Raw genomic sequence first — 24627 nt, 5'->3', positions numbered from 1 at the left:
CTCCCAGCCTCCTCCCAGCCCTGCTTGGGACAGACGAGGAAGGGGGTGGGCCTCTGGGAGGCGTGGGGGGCAGGGGGCTGGCTGCCCGGGGACGGAGGCATGACCGGAAGCTGGAAACAAATGCTCCAAACTCGGGGTCAGCTGGGACAGATGGCAAGGTCACAGAGTTCATCAGCTGGAGGCAGCTGGTGCGAACAGCCGGGCAAGCAATGCCACACAAAGCAAAACGACAAGAGAAACCTGGGCGAGGCAGGGGTGGGGCAGGCTGACCCCAGGTGAGGCCCCAGGGCATCCACAGGGTCAGCACAGCCCTGCAGTCCCGGTGCTGAGCAGGAGGGGGCAGTGTTTGTCCGGCGTGCGTGTGCATGCGCGCGTGGTGTGTGTGAGAGGAAGAGAGAGTGCAAGCGTTGGCCTGGATCCAGGCTGACCATCCCTTGTCCCCCGTGTGCCCTCCTAGCTACCAGCCACAGTCAGCTGGGGGCACTGCCCGGGGAGAGCCCCTGAGATCGGGGTGCTGGGGTTCGGTCTCCTTGCTGCAGGGGAATCTGGGGTCTTCCTTACCTACATTTCTCAAACTCCTCACGGTGATGGCGAAGCCTTTGGTGCGCGGCAGCAGGTGGTACTTGAGGCTGGGCAGCCCCTTGGCTTGGGCCACCTGCATGCTGATCTGGTGCTTCTTCTCCGTGAAGCGAGTGCCCTCACAGTGAATCAGGAACTGGAAGGGACAGGGTGACGGTCACACACGGCTCCCGGGCACACACACGGGGCCTTCGGTCACACTCAATCTCAGAGTCCCGTGCCGTCCCCTGTCACACGTCTCAGTCACCTGTGGTCCCACAGGAGCCCCAGGAAACAGCCAGGCAGCCATGTGGCCCTGACCTCAGGTGGCCCCGAGGCTGGCCTTCCTCTCTGTGAGCTCTGGAAACCAAAGTTCACCCTCTGAGGATAGTGGAGGAGTGAACGTATGTGTGGCTGTGTGCGAACGTGTGTGTGACAAGTGTCCCAAGTGTCTGGGTTTGATGAGTCTCCTGTGTGACAAGAGCACCCCGAGGCTGTGTGTGACAAGAGCATCCCCAGCGTGTAACAACGCCCCGAGTGTGTGTGTGACAAGAACATCCCGAGTGTGTGACAAGAGTATCCCGTGTGCGTGACAAGAGTATCCTGAGTGTGTGTGTGACAAGAACATCTTGAGAGTGTGAGACAGGAGCATCCCGAGTGTGTGTGACAAGAGTATCCTGAGTGTGCGTGTGACAAGAACATCCCGTGTGTGTGACAAGAGTATCCCGTGTGTGTGACAAGAGAATCCTGAGTGTGCGTGTGACAAGAACATCCCGTGTGTGTGACAAGAGCGTTATGAGGACTTCTTTCTGCAGCAGTTAGTTCAGGGGAAGGACAGGGGCAGCGTGCGGCAGTGGGGAGGCCAGCAGGTCCGCTTGGCAGGGGTGAGGCTGGTCAGGCTCAGGCAGGAGCGCGCGCGGCAGGGCGGGGGGAGGGGGGGCGGCCTCGCGGGGCCCCACGTACAAAGTACTTCTCGGGGTAATCCCGGAGGTGCAGCAGGCTCTGCGAGACGGTCTTGCGGTCCTGCTCCCACTTGCGTGTGCAGAAGACCATCTCGGTGAAGTACCACATCCAGCCGATGATCGGGACGTAGGCCAGCTCCTTCTTGGCCAGGACTTTGGAGCCCTGAAACAGAGGGGGGGGCCCAGGGCGGCCGTGAGGCCGACGTACCGGGCCTCTCTGGCGGCCGCTGGAGACGTTACTAGAAAAAGTGGAGAGGACGCGCTCTCCGAAGGCCTATGGGGACGGTCCCACAGCACGGAGAGCAAGCAGCCACTGTCCCTGGAGCCTCCACACGGGTTAACTTGAGGCCGAGTTTGTGCTAACTCTGCGGGGCGGGGAGGAGTGCGGGGCTCTTAGCGGGGGTGCGCCAGCACCCGGGCAGCGTCTGGAACAGTGAGGGACATTTAAGGGTCACTGATGCTCAGGTCATTTTCCAAGCTGGTCGTGCAGTTGTAACACGGGATTCTTCCTGTCGATCGCACCCAGTCCTCAGCCAGACTTGGCTCTGCGGGCATGGCAGACATTACTCTCCTCTCACAGACTAGGAAATGGGGTCCGGAGGGTTCTCTGGGTTGTAGGGCTGCAAAATGGGGGAGCCTGGAGTGGAGCTCGGGCCACCAGATCGGGTTGGGGGCTCCCCACCCATCCCCTCGCTGGCTCATCACTAAGGCTGGCGGCGGGGTTGGGATGTCTGCTCCAGCCTGCCCGGGGCTGGCTCAAGATGCAAGGGCTTGGCCAACCAGCTGGCTGGCCCCTAACCAGCTATGCCAGTCTACACGGCCTGCACTGGCCTGGAGAAGACCAGGGGGCCAAGGGGCTGGGGCGGGGGGGGGGGACAGGGGAGACACAAAAACTGCCTTACATTGAGTGGGCTAGGTTCTATATTTTTCACCCTTAATTTTGGAATTGGCCAAAATTGAGATAGCCATCATTGATGAATGGCACAGGGGACCGAGGCAGTGGTCTGGACAGTGAGGCAGGCTTAGCTGGGCTCTTGGTGACAACTGTCTAGTTATGCCGTGAGCTTACAAGACATGTCATGTCCCCAACAACCACGCAGCTGCAGCTTGGTGAAGAGCAATAGGCCGTAGCTCCCCACCCACCTGTGCAGACTGGAGAGAAGCAAAAACAGCCACTTGTTCCCTTTATCTAAAAACACAACAAACATCTTGCCCGCGCCCCCCCCCCCAAGTGGGGGACACAGAGCACAGACACCTGTCAGGTTCAGTGTCTCCGTGTTTTGATGGGTTTTGTTTTTTTATTCTCACAAACCCAACATGCAAGTTATCTCAAAGAGAACCAAGCCATGAGGTCTGGGGCCTGTCCCCTGAGGACCTAAGAGGCCAGTCCTGCTGGGTCAGAGGACTCGCTGTACCCAGCAATGGGCTGTGCCCTTACATAAATTCTATTCAGTTTGAAATCAAAAGAAATACTCCCATTTTATAGATAATCAAACTGAGGCTCAGAGATTTTAAGTAGCTTGCCCAGAATCACATAGCTAAGCACTAGGGAAGCTCAGAGTTTAGGCCAGGTTGTCTGTCACAGGGCAAAGTTCACAATAAATGCTAACACACACCGAGGCCCTGGGCCACACACTGGGGGCCACCTACCCACCAGCCATTGTCCTCTCTTCTTTCATTTACATTCTCCATTCTGTTCCAAAGGCAACATGCTCAGGCGCTGGGGGTGACCATGAGTGATGTCAACCCAGCTTGGTGTCCCCCTGGACCCCTTAGCTTAGTGTGGGCCTCTGACCCAGTTCTGGTAAGGTGACTCAGAGGTCTGTCTTGGTGCACACGTCCTGGGGCTTCTGGAAGCTTTTGCCCCACGACAAGAAGAGAGATGGCCAGGAGGCCCAGCTGTTTTTCTGCCGTGAACACAGTTGCTGAGTGTGTCACAGCTTTGACCATCACGTCGTGACCCTGAGGCAACAGCCTAGAAATGCTGAGGCCACTGGGGCCTCTCAGCCAACCCAGGAGGCATCTGGCTACAGCCCTGTTCTCCTCTGAGGTAGCAGAATGTCTTCATGACCAAGGCCCTGGATCAGGGTTTCTGTCCTTCTCCAGATGACAAGGGCCTGTGACCGCATCAATCACATAACTGGTGAGAATCTTCCCTATAGTCAGCTTTTTTTCTTTTCAACGTGGGGTTACTTTAAATCCTAAAAGCAGAACTAATTATCCTGACTTGGGTTCTCTCGCACTATGACTGAGAAGGAAGTGACCGTCACCCAGAACACAAAAGCAAATTGCCTTGGGGATCACCACTCTGCCCCTAGGAGCCATTTGACAGCCCACCAGTTCTGTCCACTGGCAGCTTTCAGGTCATGGGAGGCCCTTCCTCTCTTCCCTCAGCCTCCCCTCACTGGCCAGGATGTTCTCATGCTCTCTGTTTCCCTCGTTTCAGTGACCTCCCTACTCACAGCCTGATAGGAAACAAGATAGGAAATCCTCCCCAATGGGCTACACTTATCTTCTCAGTAGGTTAGGACGATTTACAAAAATTACATATTGCTGAACTCATTCCAAAAATGCTTTGTGTCGACATGAAGGGATTCTAAAAGATGATCTGTTCCATAACCAAGGAGGGGGTCATATTCTATAAGGCAGCAGCCACTGGGGCTAGGAAGGTGAGTGGCCCCAGGCAGTCAACCACAACAGCTGCCTGGTGGGGAAAGTACTCTCAGGGGTATTTCCTATTAATGGTTCTATCCCACCAGACGCAAGTGATGTCTTAGTGGCTGGCCTTTGGTAACCTACTGCTAAAAGGAAATGAACTTTGACAGTGATGGAGGATCTATGTGTACACCAAAGAGGTGGGCTCGAGAATCTGTCTATCACTGTCCTACTGCATTAGAGCACCACAAACCATCTAAATGCCTCACACTAGAAAAGCTCAGTGAATTACAGTATATATGATAGCCTGTGTACACGGTGCATAACACAATACTATAGAGCAGTTACTGTAGCCTGTGGGCAAGAGCAGCGCCACCACCTGCTTTTATAAATAAAGTTTTATTGGAACAACCACTCTCTTTTGGGTATGCATTGCTCATGGCTTCCTTCACGCTGCAGCAGCTGAGTTGAACAGTTTTGATGGAGGCAATATGGTCCATAAAACCTAAAATATCCTCTATCCCTCCAGTTCCAATGTTTGTCAACCTTTGATTTAGAGCCACTAAAACTTGTTTTCTACAAATATTTAAGCTGGGGAAGTGCTTATTATATAATACTAAAATTTTTAAAGGTCTTGAATGAAAGCTGAGTCTACAGTCTGATTATGACTCTGTGAAAAAAGTAAAACAAAAAAATAACAGTAGCTATGGTCAAATCAGGAGTGATTTTTTTTTAAAGAGAGGGAGAGAAAGAGAAAGAGAGAGAGTGGGGGAGAGGCAGAGAGAGAAGGAGAGAGAGACTATCAAGCAGACTCTGAGCTGTCAGTGCAGAGCCCAACACGGGGCTTGAACTCACAAACTGTGAGATCATGACCTGAGTCGAACCCATAAGTCAGACGCTTAACCGACTGAGCCACCCAGGTGCCCTGGTTTTTTTATTTTATTATATTTTCCTGTTTTTTATCAACAAAATATTTTGCAGTGTTAGTACCAACACCCTTTTTCAGAAGTCGTTGGCCTCAGCGTGCTCCAGCATAAATGAGACTAGATCAAAGCAGCCTATTTGGTGATGATGATCAAAAGGAACAGAGGACATATTTGTTTTTATGTGGAATTAATACACCTTTCAACCTTAAAGTTCTGGATGTTATCATTAGGCCTAGGCCTTGATGCTCACTATGTTTACTTGATATGAGAACTGTTTTAAAATATTAAGGTAGAAACTTTTGCCTTTCAAATCAAAGCAACTTGACTTGATTTCCTTTCCTTGGCAAGAATAACAGGATTCAGAAAGCTTTGACACCAGTCCTGGTTGTGACCAGCCTAGCTGCGTGACTTTGGTTCAGATACTTAACCTTCCCGAGCCTGTTTTCCCAGCTGTCTTATGAGGAAAGTCATACCTACCTCAAAGTGCTGCTGTAAGGATTTAATACCATATGGAAACAGACACAAATGTGCCAAGGTGAGAACCAGACCATGGGTGTTCAATAACGTACAGCTGCTATCATCACCACAGAGTGAGCGCAGGGGCTGAACATCCCTTTTGACTCCCCCATTTCCGAAGCCATGCTTCAGCTTACAGTAGTAACGAAAGGCTGCAGTTACTACAGAGCTCGCTGAGAGGCAGCGTGCGAAGAGATTTATGCGACTTCGTTCATTTGGGACCAAGAGACTAGAAACTTTCTACTCCATGTGCTTACGGTCCTCCCGGAAACCCAATGTGCCGTTGCTATCGTGACCTCCCAGGCCACGCAAGGGTTTCTGTGTGTGGACGGTAACGTCTTCAGGAAAGACGTTGTACGAAAACAACACCAATTTTGTCGATTCTGGGTTTATCTTGAGGGTAGACATGAGAGACTTACAGAGGAGTTAGATTTACCACAGGCCCATCTAGACACTAGCAGGTCTGGAAAATCAAAAATGTTCATAGGAAGCGCGACTTCCTAGGAGGAATCCACAACGGCAAGGACCTGGCCGTTTCTAGTAGCTGTAGGCAGTTGCTGACGTGATATCACATTCTGCAGTTTATAAAACTTTCGAGTGTGTGTGTGTGTGTGAGAGAGAGAGAGAGAGAGAGAAAGAGAGAGAGAGAGATGGTGTGTGTAGAGAGACAATGTATGTGACAGTATGTGTCTATTTGTGTGTGAGAGAGAGAGACTGTGTGTGTGTATGTGCGTGGGAGAGAGGGTGTGTGTATGAGAGTGATTGTGTGTGTGTGAGAGAGAGAGGGGTATATGTGAAAGAGAGAGAGAGAGGGTGTGTATATAGAGAGAAAGGGTGTGTCTGAGAGACAGAGAGAGAGTGTGTGTGTGAGTGTGTGTGTGAGAAAGAGAGAGAACCATCTTACTACAGCTGCCCAATCAATCTGATCAAGCAGCCCACAGCCTCATGGGGACCACCCAATAGAAGCAGCCAACCCCTTCAGGGTTCCCTTCAGGAACCCCTTCAGCACCTCCAGCCAACTGGTCAATGCCTGTGCAGACACCATGTGGTGCCAGAAAGAACTGCCTTGAAGATGCATTGAGACCCGGCACATTCCAACCCTGAGACTGTGTGGCTCTTGCCTCACTTTCTCAGCTCCACAGCCTCTGTGATGAAAACTGAGCAGAATCGGGAGCTTGTAGTTAAGGGTTTTCTCCAACATGGCCACCTGCCAACCAGAAACTATGAAGTGTTGATGCCGGGTTTGTAGGACAGTTGGCACAAGTAGGGGATCCTTTCCATGGCACCCCCCACCTCCTCTGACCACTCCGAAAACACAATTAGGGACTAACACTAGTCAGTAGGATGGTCAGCGTGCTGTTTGCATAAACATCTCTTCCTGGCTTCCAAACACATAGGCATTCCCAAAAGTTTACCCGTATGGTCAGCAGGTAGTCACATGGATTCACCCAAGGTCATGTGTTTCTATTAAATATACAAAATACCTGAGTGGGATATCTTAAGTGGGTCTCTAAAAGCAGGCTAAAACATCCACACTTCAACCTTTTGAATGTTTTCTTGCTTGTGAGCGAGTCCCCATCACCGCAGAGGGCTAGCGAGTCGGCCAATAGCGCAGCCTCTACCTTGGTGTGTGGACTTTAATATCAAAACTGCTCTGTCCATGCAACAAGTGTTTGTCAAATACCTCCCTTGTGCCGGGCACTGTGACAGGTGCTGGGGACACAAAGATGAGTAAGATTACCCATGGCCTCGAGACACTCAAAGTCTAGTGGGAGGAGAGAAACAGGAGCTACCGATTTCTGTGTTACTCATGCCACTGACCTCTGTGAACAAGCTGTCGAGCAGACATGCTCTCTGGCAAAAGAGATCAGTGCAAGAATGGAAAAGATGAGGCTGCAATATGTCTCTGGCTACAAAAAAAGGCAGGAAATAAGACCGGAGCTCAAAATACTGAGCCGGGCACGTGTGTGCGTGCGCATGCGTCCATGTGTGCACATCAAAAGGTGAGACTCCATTTGTGCCAACTGGGGTAACATCCATGTGGCCTCATTCTGCTTGCCCTCATTCCTTTCTCTTGCTGCCTCCCTTCTCTGACACTAAAAAAGAAAATGCTGGGGGCCTTACGCTACCAGGAAAATCTCAAGAGAGTCTGAAAACAAAATGAACACTGTTCCACAATTAGTCACAGCCACAGGGAAATGCATAAAACAAACACGAAACAAAAGCTCCCTCTGAGAATTAATCTCTCTTCGACCGGAAATAAATGTTCACCGTTTATCCAGGTGGAGCATCGTGCTCCGAGCTCTTGGGCTCTTGCTAGCATCTCCCGCACTCAGTCCCCCCCGCTTCCCCCAGTCTACATCCCTCCCCTTACCAAACCCAAACCCGCCTTAGCTTGCCTGCTGCGCACATGTGCAGTGGGGAAGGAAAGGGCATTTGCGGACAAAGTAAAACTCTTGGGCATTGGGTATTCATCACATTTGACTCTGCTCCACGGATTGGGGCTCCAGATAAAACAGATGAGAGAGGAGCCCCCCAGGCAATGCCCTGCTCCCCTTTCCTGAACACAGGTCCCCTTCCCAGCCTCTATTCCGAATGGCCACCTGAGTCCTGCCCAGGGTGGCCTTGGGCCTGGCCATATGGAAAGACTTAACAGAAGGAAACCCAGGGACAGGGCTGGGGAATCCGCGCTCTGCAAGGGCGGAAGGTAACAGGAGCTATATCGCCAGCCCCTTGTCACCAGCAGGTGTTGGACAAGCCACTGAAGAGGCACAGGGAAGATGGGGGCGTGGAGGGCCCCAAGCACATTAGGACGCAAGTGTGACAAGAGGGAGCAGTTACTGGGGGCCCACACTGAGCTGGTTCCCATCCTCGGCTTCGAAGCTCTGCTGAGGGCTGTGTGAAGATGGCGGGGGCGGGGCAATGGTAGGGCTGCTTAAAGCAAGTCTGGATTCCCAATCAGTTGGTGTAATCCAACCCTGGCTTGTTAAAGACGTTGCCAGAGGACCCTGATTAATAAAAAAGAAGACCTCGGTGTGTCTAACTCCACACTGTGCTTTTAAAAACAAAGTGGACACGAACATTTCCGGGAATATATTCAGTTGTGGACTCAAGGTACATAGCTGTCCTTCCACTGAGCTGCTGACTTGTTTCCTTGACCAGTGAGTCAAGCGGCTGCCCGAGTTGCAAGGGGCCTCACCTCATCACTATTCTCTCAATCTCCCTGTCTGTGTAATGCCAGATCCCCGCATGTTTGGCCCAATGGGCAAATACTTAGAGGCAAAAAGTGGCATCCCTGCCCACTCGTAGTATAGTGGCTGGTACTCGAGCGTAATATGGAGCATGCTGATCAAGCCCTTGAGGGGGGTGGGGGAGCATGCTTCCCACACACCCCGAGATACTGGCATCGAGGGTGGGGGAAGCCACATCAGGGAGCTGATAAACCATAGCTGCAGGTGTATCTGATGGGAAAGAAAACATAAAACATTTCTCCACATCTAGAAACTTCTAATCTCTCTGTGGCCAAAAGGAACTTGACAAGCATGTGTCAAGAAATCAAGAGATAATGAATACCACCGCACCTTGCATTGCATAACAGTGATGGGGGGCAGGGTGTCAGCTGCCTGGGGATCTAGCGCCAGCCAAATCCCACTTATAAAAACATTCATTCTCTCTTCTGTCTTCCATACTGTTTCCTCCTTGTCATTACATGAAAACATTCAATGAAAGGAAACTAATTAGGGTCAAGGAAACTAATAATTATTGCACGCCTATGTTGTGCAAGACACTTGAACTAAGTATTTTACTTATACTCATTAATCCAATGCATATATTTATTAAGCCCTATATATTTACTAAGAACTTACAACACCATGAAATGGGAATTATTAACTGAGGTTCAGAAGAGTCAGGTAACCTCCCCAAGGTCACGCAACTGGTAAATGCAAGAGTCAGGGTTCAAGTCCAAATCTGTGGGACTCTAAGACATTGGGTTTTTTTGTGTTTTGTTTTTGGAAGTTTCATTTGTTTGTTCTGGTTTTTTGCCTATACTTCTATCCCCTGCCACTCTTAGGAGAGAACTGTTCTTGAGTAAGTAGAGGGGAAAAAAATACTTGCTCTTGATATATGAGCACAGAAGGCATACCTTCATCTCTCAGAGCGTCCACTTTCCTGCTAAGTTTTACATGTTCAAACACAAGACACGGGAAACCTACAATTTGAGGGAATGTTCTAATCGATGGAAGTTATAGGAAGTAACAGTTATGCAGCCTTTCTAAACAAATATGCATTGATTGACATCTTTCCTGCAGGAAACCCTTAGTGAGAAAATTGATCCTTTTAATAATCAAACTTAGAGAAATCCTGGATTTCAGGTACATGTCAACCTTTCACAAAGAGAACCATAGTCAAGGTTAAGGACCGCATGCATCTTGGCAAAATTAAATCGGGACACCAACGGTTTGGATTCCGTTCTGGTTTCAGCTCCTGAGTGATTTTCTGGGGTTTTATGACATCTGCTGGCCGTGTGACCCAGAGCTACACAAGCCACCACCTCTGCCCAGGTGGGTCAACCAAAACAGCACCAGCCCACAACCTGCTTTCTGACTTGCTTCAGTAAGTCTGAAATCGGCCCACAGCGACCTTGAGCTGGTGAGATGAGGAGGAAGGCTAATACGCACTTGTGGCTGGGCCCGAATGGAGAAGAGGAACATGGAGCCTGGTCGCCTGCTCGGACGGGGGCCTATCACTTGGGGTCTCCCTTTAGGCACCTCCCCACCTTTATGATCATCCCTTCCCCTAGACCTCCACTGCTCCTAAAATCATGCCCTTGAGGCCTTGTTCCAAAGCTGTCATCTTCTGGAAGTCTCCTGTGTCCCCTGGGGGCCCACAGCCCATGTGCTGGTAAGCACTAGAATGTTACACCAGTTGTGAAAATATTGAAATTCCTCCCCACGGTTTGGTCAACCAGAGCTGCCCCAAAACACAAAACTCACCCCCCAATATCGCACCTTTACCACAGTGAACCCAGCTCGTCCCCAGGCCCTTCAGGCCCTCAACATCTAACAAAGGGGTGACACTGGGAATGACAGAGGCCCCCAGGATGGTGCTGTAGTGCTGACTGGTCTGTGCTTAAATGCGCTGAGTATCACCACTGCCTACCCACACCTCACTGCCCCAAGAGAGCGTGGTCAGCCCTATGCTGTCACCCTCTTCAACACCCCATGTCCTGTGACAGGCATGCAAGCCCCTTCTTTACCTCTCTTGATGTGTTACAAAATCACTGAAGGCAAAGACCGCATTTTCTGATCCCCCTTTGTATCTCTGTAATGCCCAGTGGTGTCTTCTACAGAAAATACACAGTCTTCTTTTGTTGGGAAAATATTTTAAAGATGCCTCAAGGGCTACTGTCACCATCGTCAGAGCTTTGTGAGGGACATCTGAGTACCCTCTGCCGAGGGTAGCGATTCTACTACTCTGCCTCTACTTCTTCCTAGACAAAGAAATGCAACAGAAATTCAGTCTGTCGTCAGGCTGAGTGATCATATATTACGTACATGTGAGGTCTGAGAGCCGATGTCCTGCTGTGGTGCGGTGGGCAGCTCTACACTGGCCTCAGTGGTCCTCGCCTCCTGGTATCATCAGAGCCTGGTATCAGAGCCCTCCTGTAACCCACCCTACTTCCTTGAGGGTGGGCTGGACTCATCTACTCACTGCAGACAGACACGTGCGACCAAGTGATGATGCCACTTTGGAGCTTTGGTCACAAAAAGGCCATGACTGCTGCCTCGGGGGCTTTCCCCCGCTCTCTCCGGGACAGATCACCCTGGGGTAAGACAGCGGCCATGTCCAGAGGAAAGCCCAAGGGAGGGGTCAGGCCTGGCAACAAACACAGGGACGAAGGTGGGGGCAGGTCATCCGCACGGCGAGCCTTCTGATGAGACCACCACCCTGGCCAGCAGCTTAAGTACAAACTCCTAAGAGACCCTTGCCAGCCCCCCAGCTGAGTTGAGCCTGGACCTCAGACCACACAGACTGAGCCAATATGTGTTCGTTGTTTTAAGCTGCTGTGTCAGGTGGCCTGTCTCATAGCCATAGATTAGAACAGATCTGGCCTCGTTAACGATCTACGGCAATATCCCAGTTGGCCTCCAGGTTAACCTATAGGCCACACCTACCCAGCAGGTGAATACGGACCATGGCCATCACTGTGTATGGAACGCTTACCAGGCGCTCAGTGCTGCTCAAAGACCCAACAAAGATGACCTTGGGTGGCCTGCCAGGGCCCCTGTGAAGTGACACGTATGTATTTTGCTAGTGCAGAAAGAGAAGTCTACAGGTACCAGAAGCTTCAGAACCCCAGCCCCTCTGCATTGCATTTTTGTTGGACACTTTAGTGACTCACACTCTTAACTGCCCATGGGCCGTGCCTAACTGCAGGCAGGGAGGAGTCCGTGTTTTCCTCAAAGTCACAGTCATCCTTTGCCATAACCCTGGCCCATGCCATGAAATGCCAGCTGTGAAGGGAGCCAGGGCCACTGGAATGACTGTGTCGGGCCTCAGATGCTTGTAAAAGGTGAAAGGTCCTTTTCCTTTTTAAGAAAACCCCACCACTTTCCTCCCAAAACCAACTTCATATTTAATGACCCCATTCTCAAGAATCTTGGCAAATTTCATGGCTTCACTTTAAACTCACATCCTCATGGACAGTTAGATGTGCAGGTGAAAACTGCCCCCGCGGGAACCTTTTTCTTGTGCCTTCTTCTCTAAGGAGCAAACTCCTCAGACCCCAGAAGGATCTCAACGTCACGCGTTATTTTAAGAAAGAGATCAACTGGGTGTTTTTTGTTTTTTGGTAGGCAATTTAAGACCAAAGGTCCTGCTGAACAATTACCGTAACAAGACGCTGCTTTGTAACCACTTAAGGGTGGTGGGAGTAAACGTGCCACTTTGGAAGGAGGCCAAGCTGCTCATCTGGCATCACGGCCTCTACCTGGACCTTGGCTGCTCAAGCAGCACACGTGGCTATGAACTGTCCCCTGCTGCAGAGACAGGGCAGTCCTCTGGGAGAAGAGTCTGGCAGCTTCCCCCAGACTTGGCCCAACCCCTGACCCCGACAAGGGTCACCGACACCTTTGTCATTCTCTCCAGGCGCTAACTACGTGGCGGGGACGAGGCGTCCTTAGAATGTGCAGCCGCATCAGGGGCTGGTGCTCAGTGCCTGGAGGAAAGGGGAAGGAGGCCACCTCCTGGCCCGTCTGTACCCTCCCTCCGATCCTGGTGAGGACTCCGGGGCTCCCGGAGCTGAGGGCCCACTGAGCAGGGCTCCCCAATTCCAGGGAGAATGGGACGTGCTTCGCCCCAGGAGGAGGCTTCATCCCACCTGCTTTACAGCCAGGCAGCCTCCGAAACCCGCGAACTCCTGGAACAGTCTCGGATGACAGTGCTCTCTCCCCCTCACAGGCACCCCTGGCTGCTCGGGTTTCAACGGTAAGAAAGGAAACCCAACGAATACGGTATTCATTTACGGAATCACAGCTGGAGGTGAAAAGTCCCTGTGCTGTTGGCCAGACGGGGGGTGTCCTGTTAATAACCTTCCAGCCATCAGCACTCTTACCACAGTGCTCAAGCCTGGTCCCTGTCCTAGGTGGCCCTGGTCATTTTCTGACGCAAAGGCTCCGGCGTCCCCGGGGCCCCTGTGTCTCTTCCTCCCAACACCTTCCAGGGGAGGAGAGCAGAGCGCTGAAATCAGATGTACTAGTTACATTCCTGGAACGAAGGATTTAACTAAACTGAGGCTTTGGGAGTTTACAGAATGTAAAGAATAACAATGTCATTGGGGCGCCTGGGTGGCTTAGTCGGTTGAGCGTCCAACTTTCGCTTGGGTCATGATCTCGCGGATCGTGGGTTCGAGCCCCGCGTCGGGCTCTGTGCTGACTGCCAGCTCAGAGCCTGGAGCCTGTTTCGGAGTCTGTGTCTCCCTCTCTCTCTGACCTTCCCCTGTTCACGCTGTCTATCTCTCTCTCTCCTAGAAATAAATAAAATTTAAAAAAAAAAAAAAAAAAAGAATAACAATGTCATAAGATTTGGAAACAGCAAATTCAGAGAATGGTACCCAGAAAGAGCTGGTGGTCATCAAGCTACAAGGCCACGGCGTGAAATGGACGGTGCTTCCTGACCCACATCACACGCGTGTTCACGTCCTGAGCAGGAACTCCCCCAGAGCCTTGGGAAGCCTAGAGAACACCGACTGCCCCTCAACCACACCGGGCTTGCGTGGACACCGGCACGCCGGGAAGTCTAGCTCGGAGGCAGAAGAACGAATGTTCTAGCAGTCAGGACGCAGAGACACTAGGTACCCTTTCTCCCAAGGCAGAAGAAGGACCCTGTCAAGGTCATTCGCTTCCGCGGTGAGGTTCGGACTGTGACATGTTGGGAGGAAATCTCTTCTCTCAGAGAATCAAAGCACAAAACTGACCTCAGAGAGATGAGATCTCTACCCAGAGCTCGAAATGGAGAAAGGCAGATGCTGGAATGTTTGGTTTTGTTCCTGAATGTATATTCAACACCCATGTGCATGTAGATACCAAGTCAGAACTGGAAGAATAAATAGGAAAACAAAGGAGTAAACTGTCGTCAGGAAGGCCTGTCTCCTTCCTAGAAATCCCTTCGGTGATTCACTTACAGGCAATCCACTTTTTAGAAGTCTTAAGGTAGCAACAGCGATGCAACACACCATTTCTATCTCTTGAAAAACTGCTAAAGACCTTGCCTGCCTTTTGATAGTTTAAGAGCCTAAGAAGGAGTCTCATTTGCCCCAAGGACATGAACGGGACTCGATTCTAAGCACATTTCCTTCTGTCTCCTTTTGTCCCTAGTTGAAAGTACATCAATGGTTAAAAGCAGATACAAAATGTGTCCCGTGCAGGGTAATCCTCCTTCACCAAGGGTCTTCCCAAACATGCAGAGTCAAAGAGGCCCCCCACCTGCTGCTGGCATCTCTGAGCCTCCGCAGGCACCTCGGGGACTAGACCCACGTGGCCTCCCCGCCGAGTCAGACGCGTGGACCCTATCGGCCCCGCCCCCCTCTCAGGCTTCAATCTCCTCCACTCTGAACTCTCTGATTTTGTCTCCCTGGTCCATCAAAACCAGCGTGAGCAGACACCCCGTCTGCCTGCAGGCGTTGTGCCCAGGTGCAAAACACAATCCCCAAGTTCTTGCCCAAGCTGTTCTGGCCCTTCCACGCCCCAGGCCGGCACACATCATCCCTGTCAGGATGGGACAGCTCAGCACCTCGACATCTTCAGTTCGCTTATCAGATCTGGGCGGGACAGATACACACCTCGATGTTTTCAAGATGACAAAAGTCAAGCAAGAAAGTCCAGTCCCAAAGGCATGTCGAAGTCAAACTACTTGTGGGGCGCGGGGGCGGGGGCGGGGGGGGGGGACTAGAAGTTTGTGTTTATTCTGAATTCTGCCATTGAAACTCTCTGGCTTGGGGATGCAACCTTCTAAGCCCACAAAGATGAAAATGCAGAGCTGAACCCCGGGGAAGCAGCAAAGCATGGAGATGAAGGGCACGACGTGGCCACAAACCAGAGGAGTCCAAATCCAAATCCATGTAACAGCTCTGTGTCCTTGAGCAGATCATTTAAACCTTCTGTAACTTGGGTTTTTTAAAAAGGGAGAGTAGATGTCATCTCTTCATAAATGTTTCTAGAAGGAGTAAATAAACTCACTGTATATAAAATATGTAGCACATCGTCATCGCTGAACAAATATCATTATCAGTCATTAGAAGATGTTCATCTTGGGGCTCAGTCAGTTAAGCATCCGACTCTTGGTTTCAGCTCAGGTCAAGATCTCACATTTTGTGGGTTCAAGTCCTGCGCTGACAGTGGGGAGCCTGCTTGGGAGTCTCTCTCTCTCTCTCTCAAAATAAAAAAATAAACTCAAAAAAAAAAAAAAAAAGAAAGAAGAAGAAGAAGAAGAACTTCATCTGGACTCCACGCAGGAATGAAAAGCAATTGGTTAAGAACATGTTGTCAGGTAGAAACTGTTTATGCTTCCGCAATCCCGAAGGGCTGAGAGAAAAGGATGAGTCATAGTTGAACAAGGGAAATGCGTGAGGCGGAAAAATGTGAATCCAACTTACCCCTAACACCCCAAAGCGTTCGGCCAGGCTCCAACCACAGAGAAAGTCAATCTCAAACTTGTGGTTCAGAACCACGATGGCATTTTCCTTTCCATACTTGGGGTAGGCCTGGGGGTCTGTGTGGAGGACGCACTCCGTGCCTGACCACCACTCCAGCAACATCACCAGCTCTGGAACAAACCACAACAACAGACAGACGTTTATTTCACGCATCCCAGGTGCCCAAGGCTTGGTTTTGCTGGGCGGGGCAGGAGTGGGGCTCTCCCCTCCCAGCTGGGGCAGAGAGCGACTTCTGGAGGTCACGTTCTAGATCATTTCAGCCCAGACCCCCATCCTTGAAACGGTTTAGAAGCAGAAGGAAAACAAGGAAGGCTTCACAACAGGGTCCGGGGAAGGAGAGGGAGCGCTGAGGAGCCAAATGAGTTGATTGCGTACCTTGATTAAGTACCTTGGGGAGAAGTAAATCAGAAAGCCCGAATCCATCAAGAATGCCTGCTCTTGTGTTTACAGAGCTCTGAAAGGCAGCGTGAGATGATGACTAACTGAGATTCTTATAAACTCCATCAAAGAACACTAAATACCTCATTTTCTCTCTCCCATTCATGATGCCTGTCTGCACCTGACATAATGGAGACCCGTGGTGTGAGGAAGCCAGGATACATTAGAGCCATTGTACCGCAGGCCTCAGTGAGACCGTTCAAATATTCTTCACAGCAGCTTGTGAAAATAGAAGTCCTCCCCCCACCCCCCGCCCAGGTTATAATGACAATTTGGTTTCATTCTTCAGTGATAACTTTATTCCTGGTGACCACTTTCCAACCTGGTTGCCTCAGGAAAAGCCTGCCTCGATGGTGGAAATGGCCCAGAAACATAGTTACGCACTGGGGATTAAGACGATATCTACACAGAAGCTTTAAAATGAATTTTGAAAGCTGAAGGTGGTTGGCAGGCAGATGGGTGGCATGTCAGGCCTCTGCCCCGAGGCCGTAGCCCTGCTTATCACCGGTTAGTAGGGTGCGCATTTAGCAGAAGATTCACTCCTCACCCACCCCCAGACACACAAGCACACACAGGCGCACACACGCACACATGAGCAGGTGCAGACTTGACTCCGGGCAACCTGCGTGTTGCAACGGCTTCAGTGGCTGCCCTTGGAAACCTTTCTCCTGGAGGCTGGAGACTGATGCTTTCTCACTGGAGCCCTAGAACTCTCTAGAAGGCATGACAGGCTAGTTTCTAAGCAGTGGGCACTGTGGGACTTTGGACAAGTGAGCCTCCTGGTGCCTCAGGATCCTAATCTTTGGAATGGGTTCTGTGAGGATTAAAGTGCCCAGCGCACAGCATGCAATCCATGCACAGGACACAGGAAGTTCCCAACAAACTGGCCACTCAGGATCCAGCACTGTTGTGACAAACTGACAGGCTCCCTTTACTTGGCAATGAAAAGTGTCTGCCTAGCTCTTGGAGCTGAGAAAATGCCGAGTCTCTAGTCAGTTGTCCCACAGGCAGTGACATCAGCGGGACCTAACATGGCAGGTTGGGAAGGGAGGTAAGTGTTAGGGAGGGTGGGAGGAGCAGGGAGCACTGCCGGCCAGGACAAAGGACAGTTTGTCACCACTGGGTAGGAAGAGGCTTATATTGCTGTGCAGATTTCTTCTAAGAGACTGGGTGGGCAGGACCGATCTGGCTCATTACTGTCCACAGAGCACAGATAAGCCCCAAAGAGCAGAACCACACGGGAGCCCGTGAGATAAGGCTGTCCAGTTCCGCGACTCGCATCCCACTGTCATTCTGCAAACACCCCCCGATTGCCTCTCTGGGCTCCACGCCTCCCTGCTGGAGGCCGGGCTGGGCCGATTCACACTTTCTCCCCTGCACCCTCTCGGGACTTAGTGCAGCTTGTGACAGCGCCTGCGGCCACCTCCCCTGGTCCTCGGCACAAGCCCAGGGAGCAAGGACTGCATTGCTTGGGTTTTCTAACTCTAGCTGAGCTCCAGAAGCCAGCACAGCGCCAGCTCATCACGCTTTCGACAAACACCAATGACCGAATGTGTGCAGGTTCCATACGAGGCACCGGAGACATGACTCAGATGCCCACCCTCCCGGGGCTGACCACCCCGGGGAGGGCCACTGAGCCACTCCCAAGGCGGAGTGACAGGGAAGGACAGACTTGTTCCCGGAGGGATGGTTGCTGAATATCACGCTCATGGGGGTGGGGGTCAGACACTCCAGGCTCCAATCCCGGTGCTGCCATTCACCCCTCGCTCATTTCCCTATGTCCCTAAGTCTCAGTGTGCTCGTCCGTAAAGTAGGCACAGGAAGAGCTTTTAGCCTTTACCCCATGCTGTGGGTACTAAGTCAGGTGACTCAAGGCACCCAGCATAACTGTGCGCACAGTAGGTAGTCAGCCAGTAGCCAGCCTTGTGCTACTATGCTCTGCATGGTAATTTTACAGCACACGCAAGGCTCAGCAGCCACTAAAGGCGAGAGTGAAGAGGCGGGGGGAGAGAGACAGACAGAGAGAGACAGAGCAAGAGCATTACAGCGACTTCCAGACCTGAGTGGGGAGCTATGATTTATGGCTTCATAATGAAAGCAACGAGAAGCCACTGGAACATTTTTAAATAGGCACACAGCAGCATCTAATCTGCATTTTGACAAGCTCACTCTGGCTGAAGTGGGGCCAGCCCGGAAGAGCCAGGGCAGAAGCAGTTAGGAGGTGACGGTGGCCAGGGCCAGGCTGCTAACAGTGGAGAAACAGATTCTCAGGACGTTGTGAGGGATAAATCCAAACACTAAATCTCACCGGGAAGAAGAGTTTTCTTTCCTCTTTTTTTTTTTTCCCCACCAACGGCTTTCATTTTTTTTTTAATTCACAATATATACATTTTTAGGGTCACATCAAAAAAGAATTTAAAAATCCAGACGTCTATAGAGGAAAATGTGACATTTCCCCCTTGATGGGCTTTGTGGCATGTCCCTTAGGCTGGAATGGACTACATCTCCCAGAATCCCTTTGTTGGTTTGTTTCCAGTTAGAGGGGGCAGGGCCACAAACACTCTTGGGAGGTCTGGCAGGTGGAAGGGAAGCAGCCCCATTCTGTAACACACACACACACACACACACACACACACACACACACACACACAGCTCCAGATCTGCTGATTCACCTCCCCCACAGCCCCCCTCCCCACCAGCTCGTCAGACACCTGGGCCAGGTGTGTGCATCCACTCCCTGATGCAGGGCCCTCATGCCATCGACACCAGATGCAAAAGGAAGTGCCGTGGGATTCAGTCTGTCCTCTTAAGGCTTTGGATCGCACTTGAGGGTTCCAACCTCTTGATCTCCCTGTCTTACATCCATCGCGACTTCTTGATTGCCGCCCTGGGGTTTCAGGCTCCAACACGAGCTACAGAGATGACCCCTCGCAGCTGCAGAGAGACAGCCTGAGCAGCCCCACGGTTGAATGAGAACCAGCCCGAGACCAGTCCCTGTACAGGTGGCTGCTATCTCCCAGCGGCTCCCCTCCCCACTCTCCCGCTCCCTTCCCCAGGGTTCACCATTAGGAAGAGTTTGGAAGGAAGCCTTCTAATCCTGGTCCTAGACATTTACTCAAAGATGCACACAGACTCACTCATGTGTTTCCCACCCACAAATGGGCTCATACTTCATCTGCCTATGTAAAAATATAAATATAGTGACTTTCTCCAAATGGTGTATTTTGAATCTTTCTATGTTGACACATAGACATAGTGATGTCAGCGCACATTTGCTGGGCTCCAGCCATGTGCTGGCGACTGGCCTGAGAGCTTTGCGCGCGGTATTGCATGAAATCTTTACATTAATTCTATGGGAGTCGGAGGCACTATTATCATCCCCATTTTGAAGATAAACGCAGACACAGGGATTTCTGTTCAATATACGAAACTGCCATTTGTTTTAGGTCAAAAATAAGCAGCATGACAATTTCATAAAGGGTAACACACCAGCTGCGCTATTCATGCTGTGGCTATCCAACGATTTATTTAGGCATTCTGCCATTGATTAGCATTTTTACTGTTACAGATACGGCAATAAACACCGTTGAAGATGCAGGTTTCAGAAAAAAGTATTTGTGAAAGTATTTCTCCAGCATAGGCACACATGAAAGTAGAATTATGGGCTGAGGGGTACGCATATTTTCAAATTTTATGGATTTTTCCAAACTGCCTTCCAAAAAGCTCCTCCCAGTCCATGCCTGAATCACCAGCGTGGGAGGAGGTCGCTTCCCACCTTCCTGGACTGACAGTGAGCTCCTTGTAGGCTGGGACCGAGCGTGGCTTTCACCACGTATTCCCACAGAGTGTGGAGCAATTCTCGTCAATTACCTCGGGGCACCCTCCAGGCAGCACCCCGCGGCCCTTCCTCTTCCCGTCCCCGCCAGCCTTGTCCAGGTACCCAACCTGCAGGCACTCAAAAAGCTTTAGTCGAGTGAGTCAGCGGTTGGTGTTTTAGTGGGACATCCCACGTAAGTAACTACACACAACGTACATAGACCACCCCGAGTGAGGCTTCGTTTACCCTCCGGCACGGCTTCTCATGCGCTGCGGGCCACGCCTGGCTCTGCGGCTGCCCACCCCCCCCAGCTGTCAGGCAGCCCTACCTTTCTTGCTGAAGAGCACCTGCCTGATGGACTGCTCCCATGTGAGGGGGAGGGACATCTGTCATTCGAGCTAGATGCGCTCCGCACCACGCGGGGTTGAATGCCAGGGCTCCCAGCAGCCCGGCCCAGGGCTCAGGGCGCCGGATCCCGTGAGGTCTGCCCGGGCTCCCTCCTGTCTTGCCCGCTCTCACCATCTGCCCAGGACGGCGGCAGATCCTGGGATTGCTCTGACCCTTTCCCTCCAAGCGACCCTGACCAGAAACTATGGGCAGGTGAATGGCGTCAAGGACACCCATGAGAAAACAGTGGGGAGGGGTGGGGAGTGGGGTAATCACTTGTCAACTGTTCGGATGGCACCAGCCAGCATTATGAGGCCAGGGGGCAACAAATACTACCAGGGCAAATATAAGAGATGCAAAATAAGGTCTTTGCCCCCAAAGCTTTTACCTTCTTGTTTGTGTATCCAAACCGAGCCTCACTGAGCAAACAGAAGGAAAAAAAAGCAATGGAAACTTTTGCCTAATGAGAGCTGGAGCCAATAACTGAGTAGTTAATTGAAAAATAGTACAGCTAGGAATTAAAACAATGCATCACGTCAAAACTGAAGCAGAAGAAGGGGGAAGGGGGCTCTTTCCGCCAGGCCCACACAAGAGCCCGGAGGCTGCTGGGAGGGCTCTCTCGGTGAGAGGATCTGGATGGAAGGAAACCAGGCCGGCTCCCAGGGCCTCCCCAGGACCGGCTCGTCCGTGCCTCGGTGGTCACCCCTTGGCTATCAGGGTGAGCGAGTGCAGGGTCTCTCCACGGACATGTCCACTCAGGGCACTGCCCCCCGCGTCCCCGGCCACAGGCAGACTGTATGAAGTCACAGGGAACAGGACCACGGGGGGCCCTGCCCAGGAGAGTCACTGGGGAAAGTGGCTGGAATGTGACTCCTCCAAGGTCAGGTGCGGCAGATAAAGAAAACATCTGGACAGACCTCCTGCTGACTTCCAGGCTCCAGGTTCTCGGGCCCGCCCCTACTGTATACCGTGACTGTTTGCTGAGCCAAGGAGATGGCCACCCTGAGGCCGGGTCGTCCACAGGGGACCTGGTGGTACCAACGGCCATGAAACAGAAAAGACAAAGAGCAGCAGAAAGCTCTGGAGCACGGAGAAGCCACTATTGTCCCTCCGTGACGTCCTCATGGAACACCTCACTAGCCAGAGCATTTGAGTGACTCCCCCGTTCCTCCTCGATCAGCCCGTACCTGCTCTCCAGGGAAGGTGAGTGGTGAGTGGGCCCGATGCGATGGACGGTAGCGGCAGCGGCTCAGGCACAGACCACGAGCGAGCCCTCCCCGCCCACCATCCTCAGACCCCGGAGCCACCTCTCTCCCGGCTCTTCCTGATGCCTGCTTCTTGGGCACATTTTGCTGTAGGCTAGAATAATCGGGTTTTATTGGTAGCATGAAAAAACTTTGTTTCCTGACCTCAGAAGGGACCTGGGGATGCAGGTGCGTGTGGGGGTCCCTCCTTTTTCTTGGCTGCCCTTCCCCCAACGAAGAGTCCTCTCCATTCTGCCCCTGAAATCCTTCTTCCAGCGCCAATGCCCTAGGCTGGGGACTCCACACACTTTCCCGTGGCCTCTGCAGTGGCCGAGATGCTATGGTGACAGCAGGCCCCACAACCCTGGGACGTGGGTGGCTCTGCTGTGGCCCAGCCGAGAGCTTCCCCACCACGCTGGCTGAAGTGGGTGCAGAGACTTCAGGACTCACATTCTGTCGGGATTCTGTCCTTAGTGCCTTCTCCTGTCTGTCTCGGTCCTCGAGAACATTCCATATTATCATCAACGCGGATGGCACTGGGTTTGGTCGGGCCGCCCCTGCCCAGCCCCAATCCTCAAGTTTTACTCTGACCTCAGAATAAATCTAAATGGAGCTACCAGTGTTTGTTCAAAGCAGACGATGGAGCAGGTGCAGGGCACACAGGAGAGAGGGAGGCACGCCCCTCACCTAAGGGAAGCCTGAAAGCCGGTCTCAAAAGGTAGATGGAGAAACGTGAAGTTTCTTCTGGATCTGTAGGGCCTTATCACCTTAGCACTGAAACTGGTTCCTCCCTAGGCTCTGTCCCCTCCCTCCCGCACCCCTCCCTCCTGTCCCCACCCGTTTCCTCACCCCCTCCCCACCCAGCCTCTGCCTCCCCCTCCAGGCCCCACTCAACCCCTCCCACTCCCTCCCCTTCGGTCCCCACCCATCCCCTCCCCCCCCAGACCCCCCCAGCCCAGCCTCCCCTTCCTGTCTCCACTCAACCCACCTCCTCCCCTCCTGTCCCCACCCAACCCCCCCCTCCAGTCCCCACTCAGCCTCTGCCTCCCCTCCTTCCCCCTAGGCCCTAATCACAAACCAATACCTAATTTATGACATTCCCTTCCCTCTCCCCCTTCCCCCCCAGCCTCAACCAGCATGCTTATTCCTGTGGGAGCCAAGGGACACCCAGTCCTCCCCTCCCCCCACACCCCGTTCTACCCAGAGGTAAGAGTGAGCAGTAGGGCCTTCAGTGGCCCTCAGAAACTCATGACACGTAAGGTGTGTGGCCAAGGTTCCTACAATATGATAACAGCAACTCTGAAATTTTTGTTCTACTTAAAATTTTCAGTTGCCAGGGGTGCCTGGGGGGCTCAGTCAGTTAAGTCTCTGACTCTTGGTTTGGGCTCAGGACTTGATCTCTCGGTTCTGTTCTGTTGATGAGATGAAAGCCCCACACCAGGCTCTGCACTGATAGCGAGGAGGTCTGCTTGGGATTCTCTCTCTCTCTCTCTCTCTCTCTCTCTCTCTCTCTCTCCCCCCCGCCCCCACTGGAATCTACACGTGGGGCCATACCCACCCCTGCCCATCACTGGGGCCAGTTTTACGAACTCCATTTGGAGAACCCATAGGGCCGATTCCCAGTTCCCCGAGGTGATGGCCAGGAGGGGCCTGGAGTGCAAGCCGTGACTTTCACCATAAAATCCCTGTCTGCGGCCTATGATCTCAGGGGCCGACGGAGGCACTGAAGCCAGCTGGCTATAGAGACACATGATCTTGAGCGCAGACTAAAGTCTGTTCTAGTTGCTACCGTGCTGCTCAGCTTAGCCACAGAGGGGAAACACGAGGTTAGATGCACACGGGGAAAGTGGGGCAGGAAGGGACGCGTCTGTTTTCCCATCGGGAAAGAACAGTGTCAACTAGCACGTGCGGAGTTAGCTCCACACTCCCAGAGCCGGGCCAGGCCGGGTGTTGAACCCAGAGCTGGGGAGCCTGGTGCCCACAAAACCCCTCCGAGGTTGCACAGACACTAAAAGCCGTGATTGCAAGGGGCGGCGTGGGAGACGGAAGAGAGCATTTGGGGAGGGGGCAGATAGGAGGAAGATTCCAGTCACACCATTCCAGGCAGACGGTAAGGAAAACCAAGTCCGGGCTTCTGGTAAAGGTGCGATATGCTCAGGTACTTAGAGCATCTAACTTGTGCCTGGCACAGAGCTCTTCTCCTGCTCATCACTCCTGCCAGTGGCCAGACAGCCATGAGGACCAAAGACGTAATTCAGAGCCGGAGGAGAAGCAGCCGGTGAAGACACGGGCGGCACGCCAGGCTGAGCGTCCGCACGTGCGGGCAGCCCTTCAGTCTGTCATCCCCAGACACCCTGTCCTCCGTCTCTCCGGACACAGCCGATGCTCAGCCGACCTGGGTCCATTCGGGCGGACGTGCTGAGGAGAGTCCTAGTAACACGGAGGAGGCAGCCTTTCCACAGAAGGGACCCAGAAATCCAGACCCAATCAGAGCTCACTGTTCAAACACACGTGCGCAATCCAGCGTCCCCCGCATCCGGACACAGGGGAGGGACGCAACAAAGGAAACCAGTAGTTTCCTAATTACCTTTATCTAATTTAAAAAATTATATAATTACATCCATAATGATATGTAATCTGTAAACTAAGTATATATAATTATGTGTTTATAACAGTTTTTATAATTTTAGCTTTTCACTGATAATAATTGGGTTAAAAATTGAACCTCTCATCCTCAAAGGACCCCAAAATGCAAACACACAGCTCTAAAGTTTCTGGTACGTGACATGCTGTTGTCTCTATCCTGTAGGGAAGGTGTGGGGGATACGCCTGTCCCCGGGCCACCCGGGGCCAGGGCCTGGGAAGGGACAGGTCCCACGCTCCCATGAGCCTGTCATGCGCCCCTCACCTG

General features: G+C 52.2%; 1 protein-coding gene across 3 annotated transcripts in view; it reads right to left on the bottom strand.

Annotated features, from left to right (window-relative positions):
- Positions 1 to 24627, bottom strand: part of AGPAT4 (1-acylglycerol-3-phosphate O-acyltransferase 4) — a 127221-nt gene that overhangs the window by 14724 nt on the left and 87870 nt on the right. For all 3 annotated transcript variants that reach the window (XM_039222501.1, XM_039222502.1, XM_039222504.1), the window contains exons 3-5: positions 15771 to 15940; positions 1522 to 1683; positions 562 to 715 (exon numbers count right to left, since the gene is read on the bottom strand). In XM_039222501.1, coding sequence (XP_039078432.1) covers positions 562 to 715; positions 1522 to 1683; positions 15771 to 15940 — 486 coding nt within the window. The remainder of the gene's footprint in view (positions 1 to 561; positions 716 to 1521; positions 1684 to 15770; positions 15941 to 24627) is intronic.

The sequence above is a fragment of the Hyaena hyaena genome, unplaced genomic scaffold, assembly GCF_003009895.1.
Source record: "Hyaena hyaena isolate Hyena2069 unplaced genomic scaffold, ASM300989v1 scaffold_1153, whole genome shotgun sequence".
Classification (NCBI taxonomy): Eukaryota; Metazoa; Chordata; class Mammalia; order Carnivora; family Hyaenidae; genus Hyaena; species Hyaena hyaena.
Note: the sequence above shows the minus strand (reverse complement) of the source record. Positions and strands in the feature narration are given on the sequence as shown.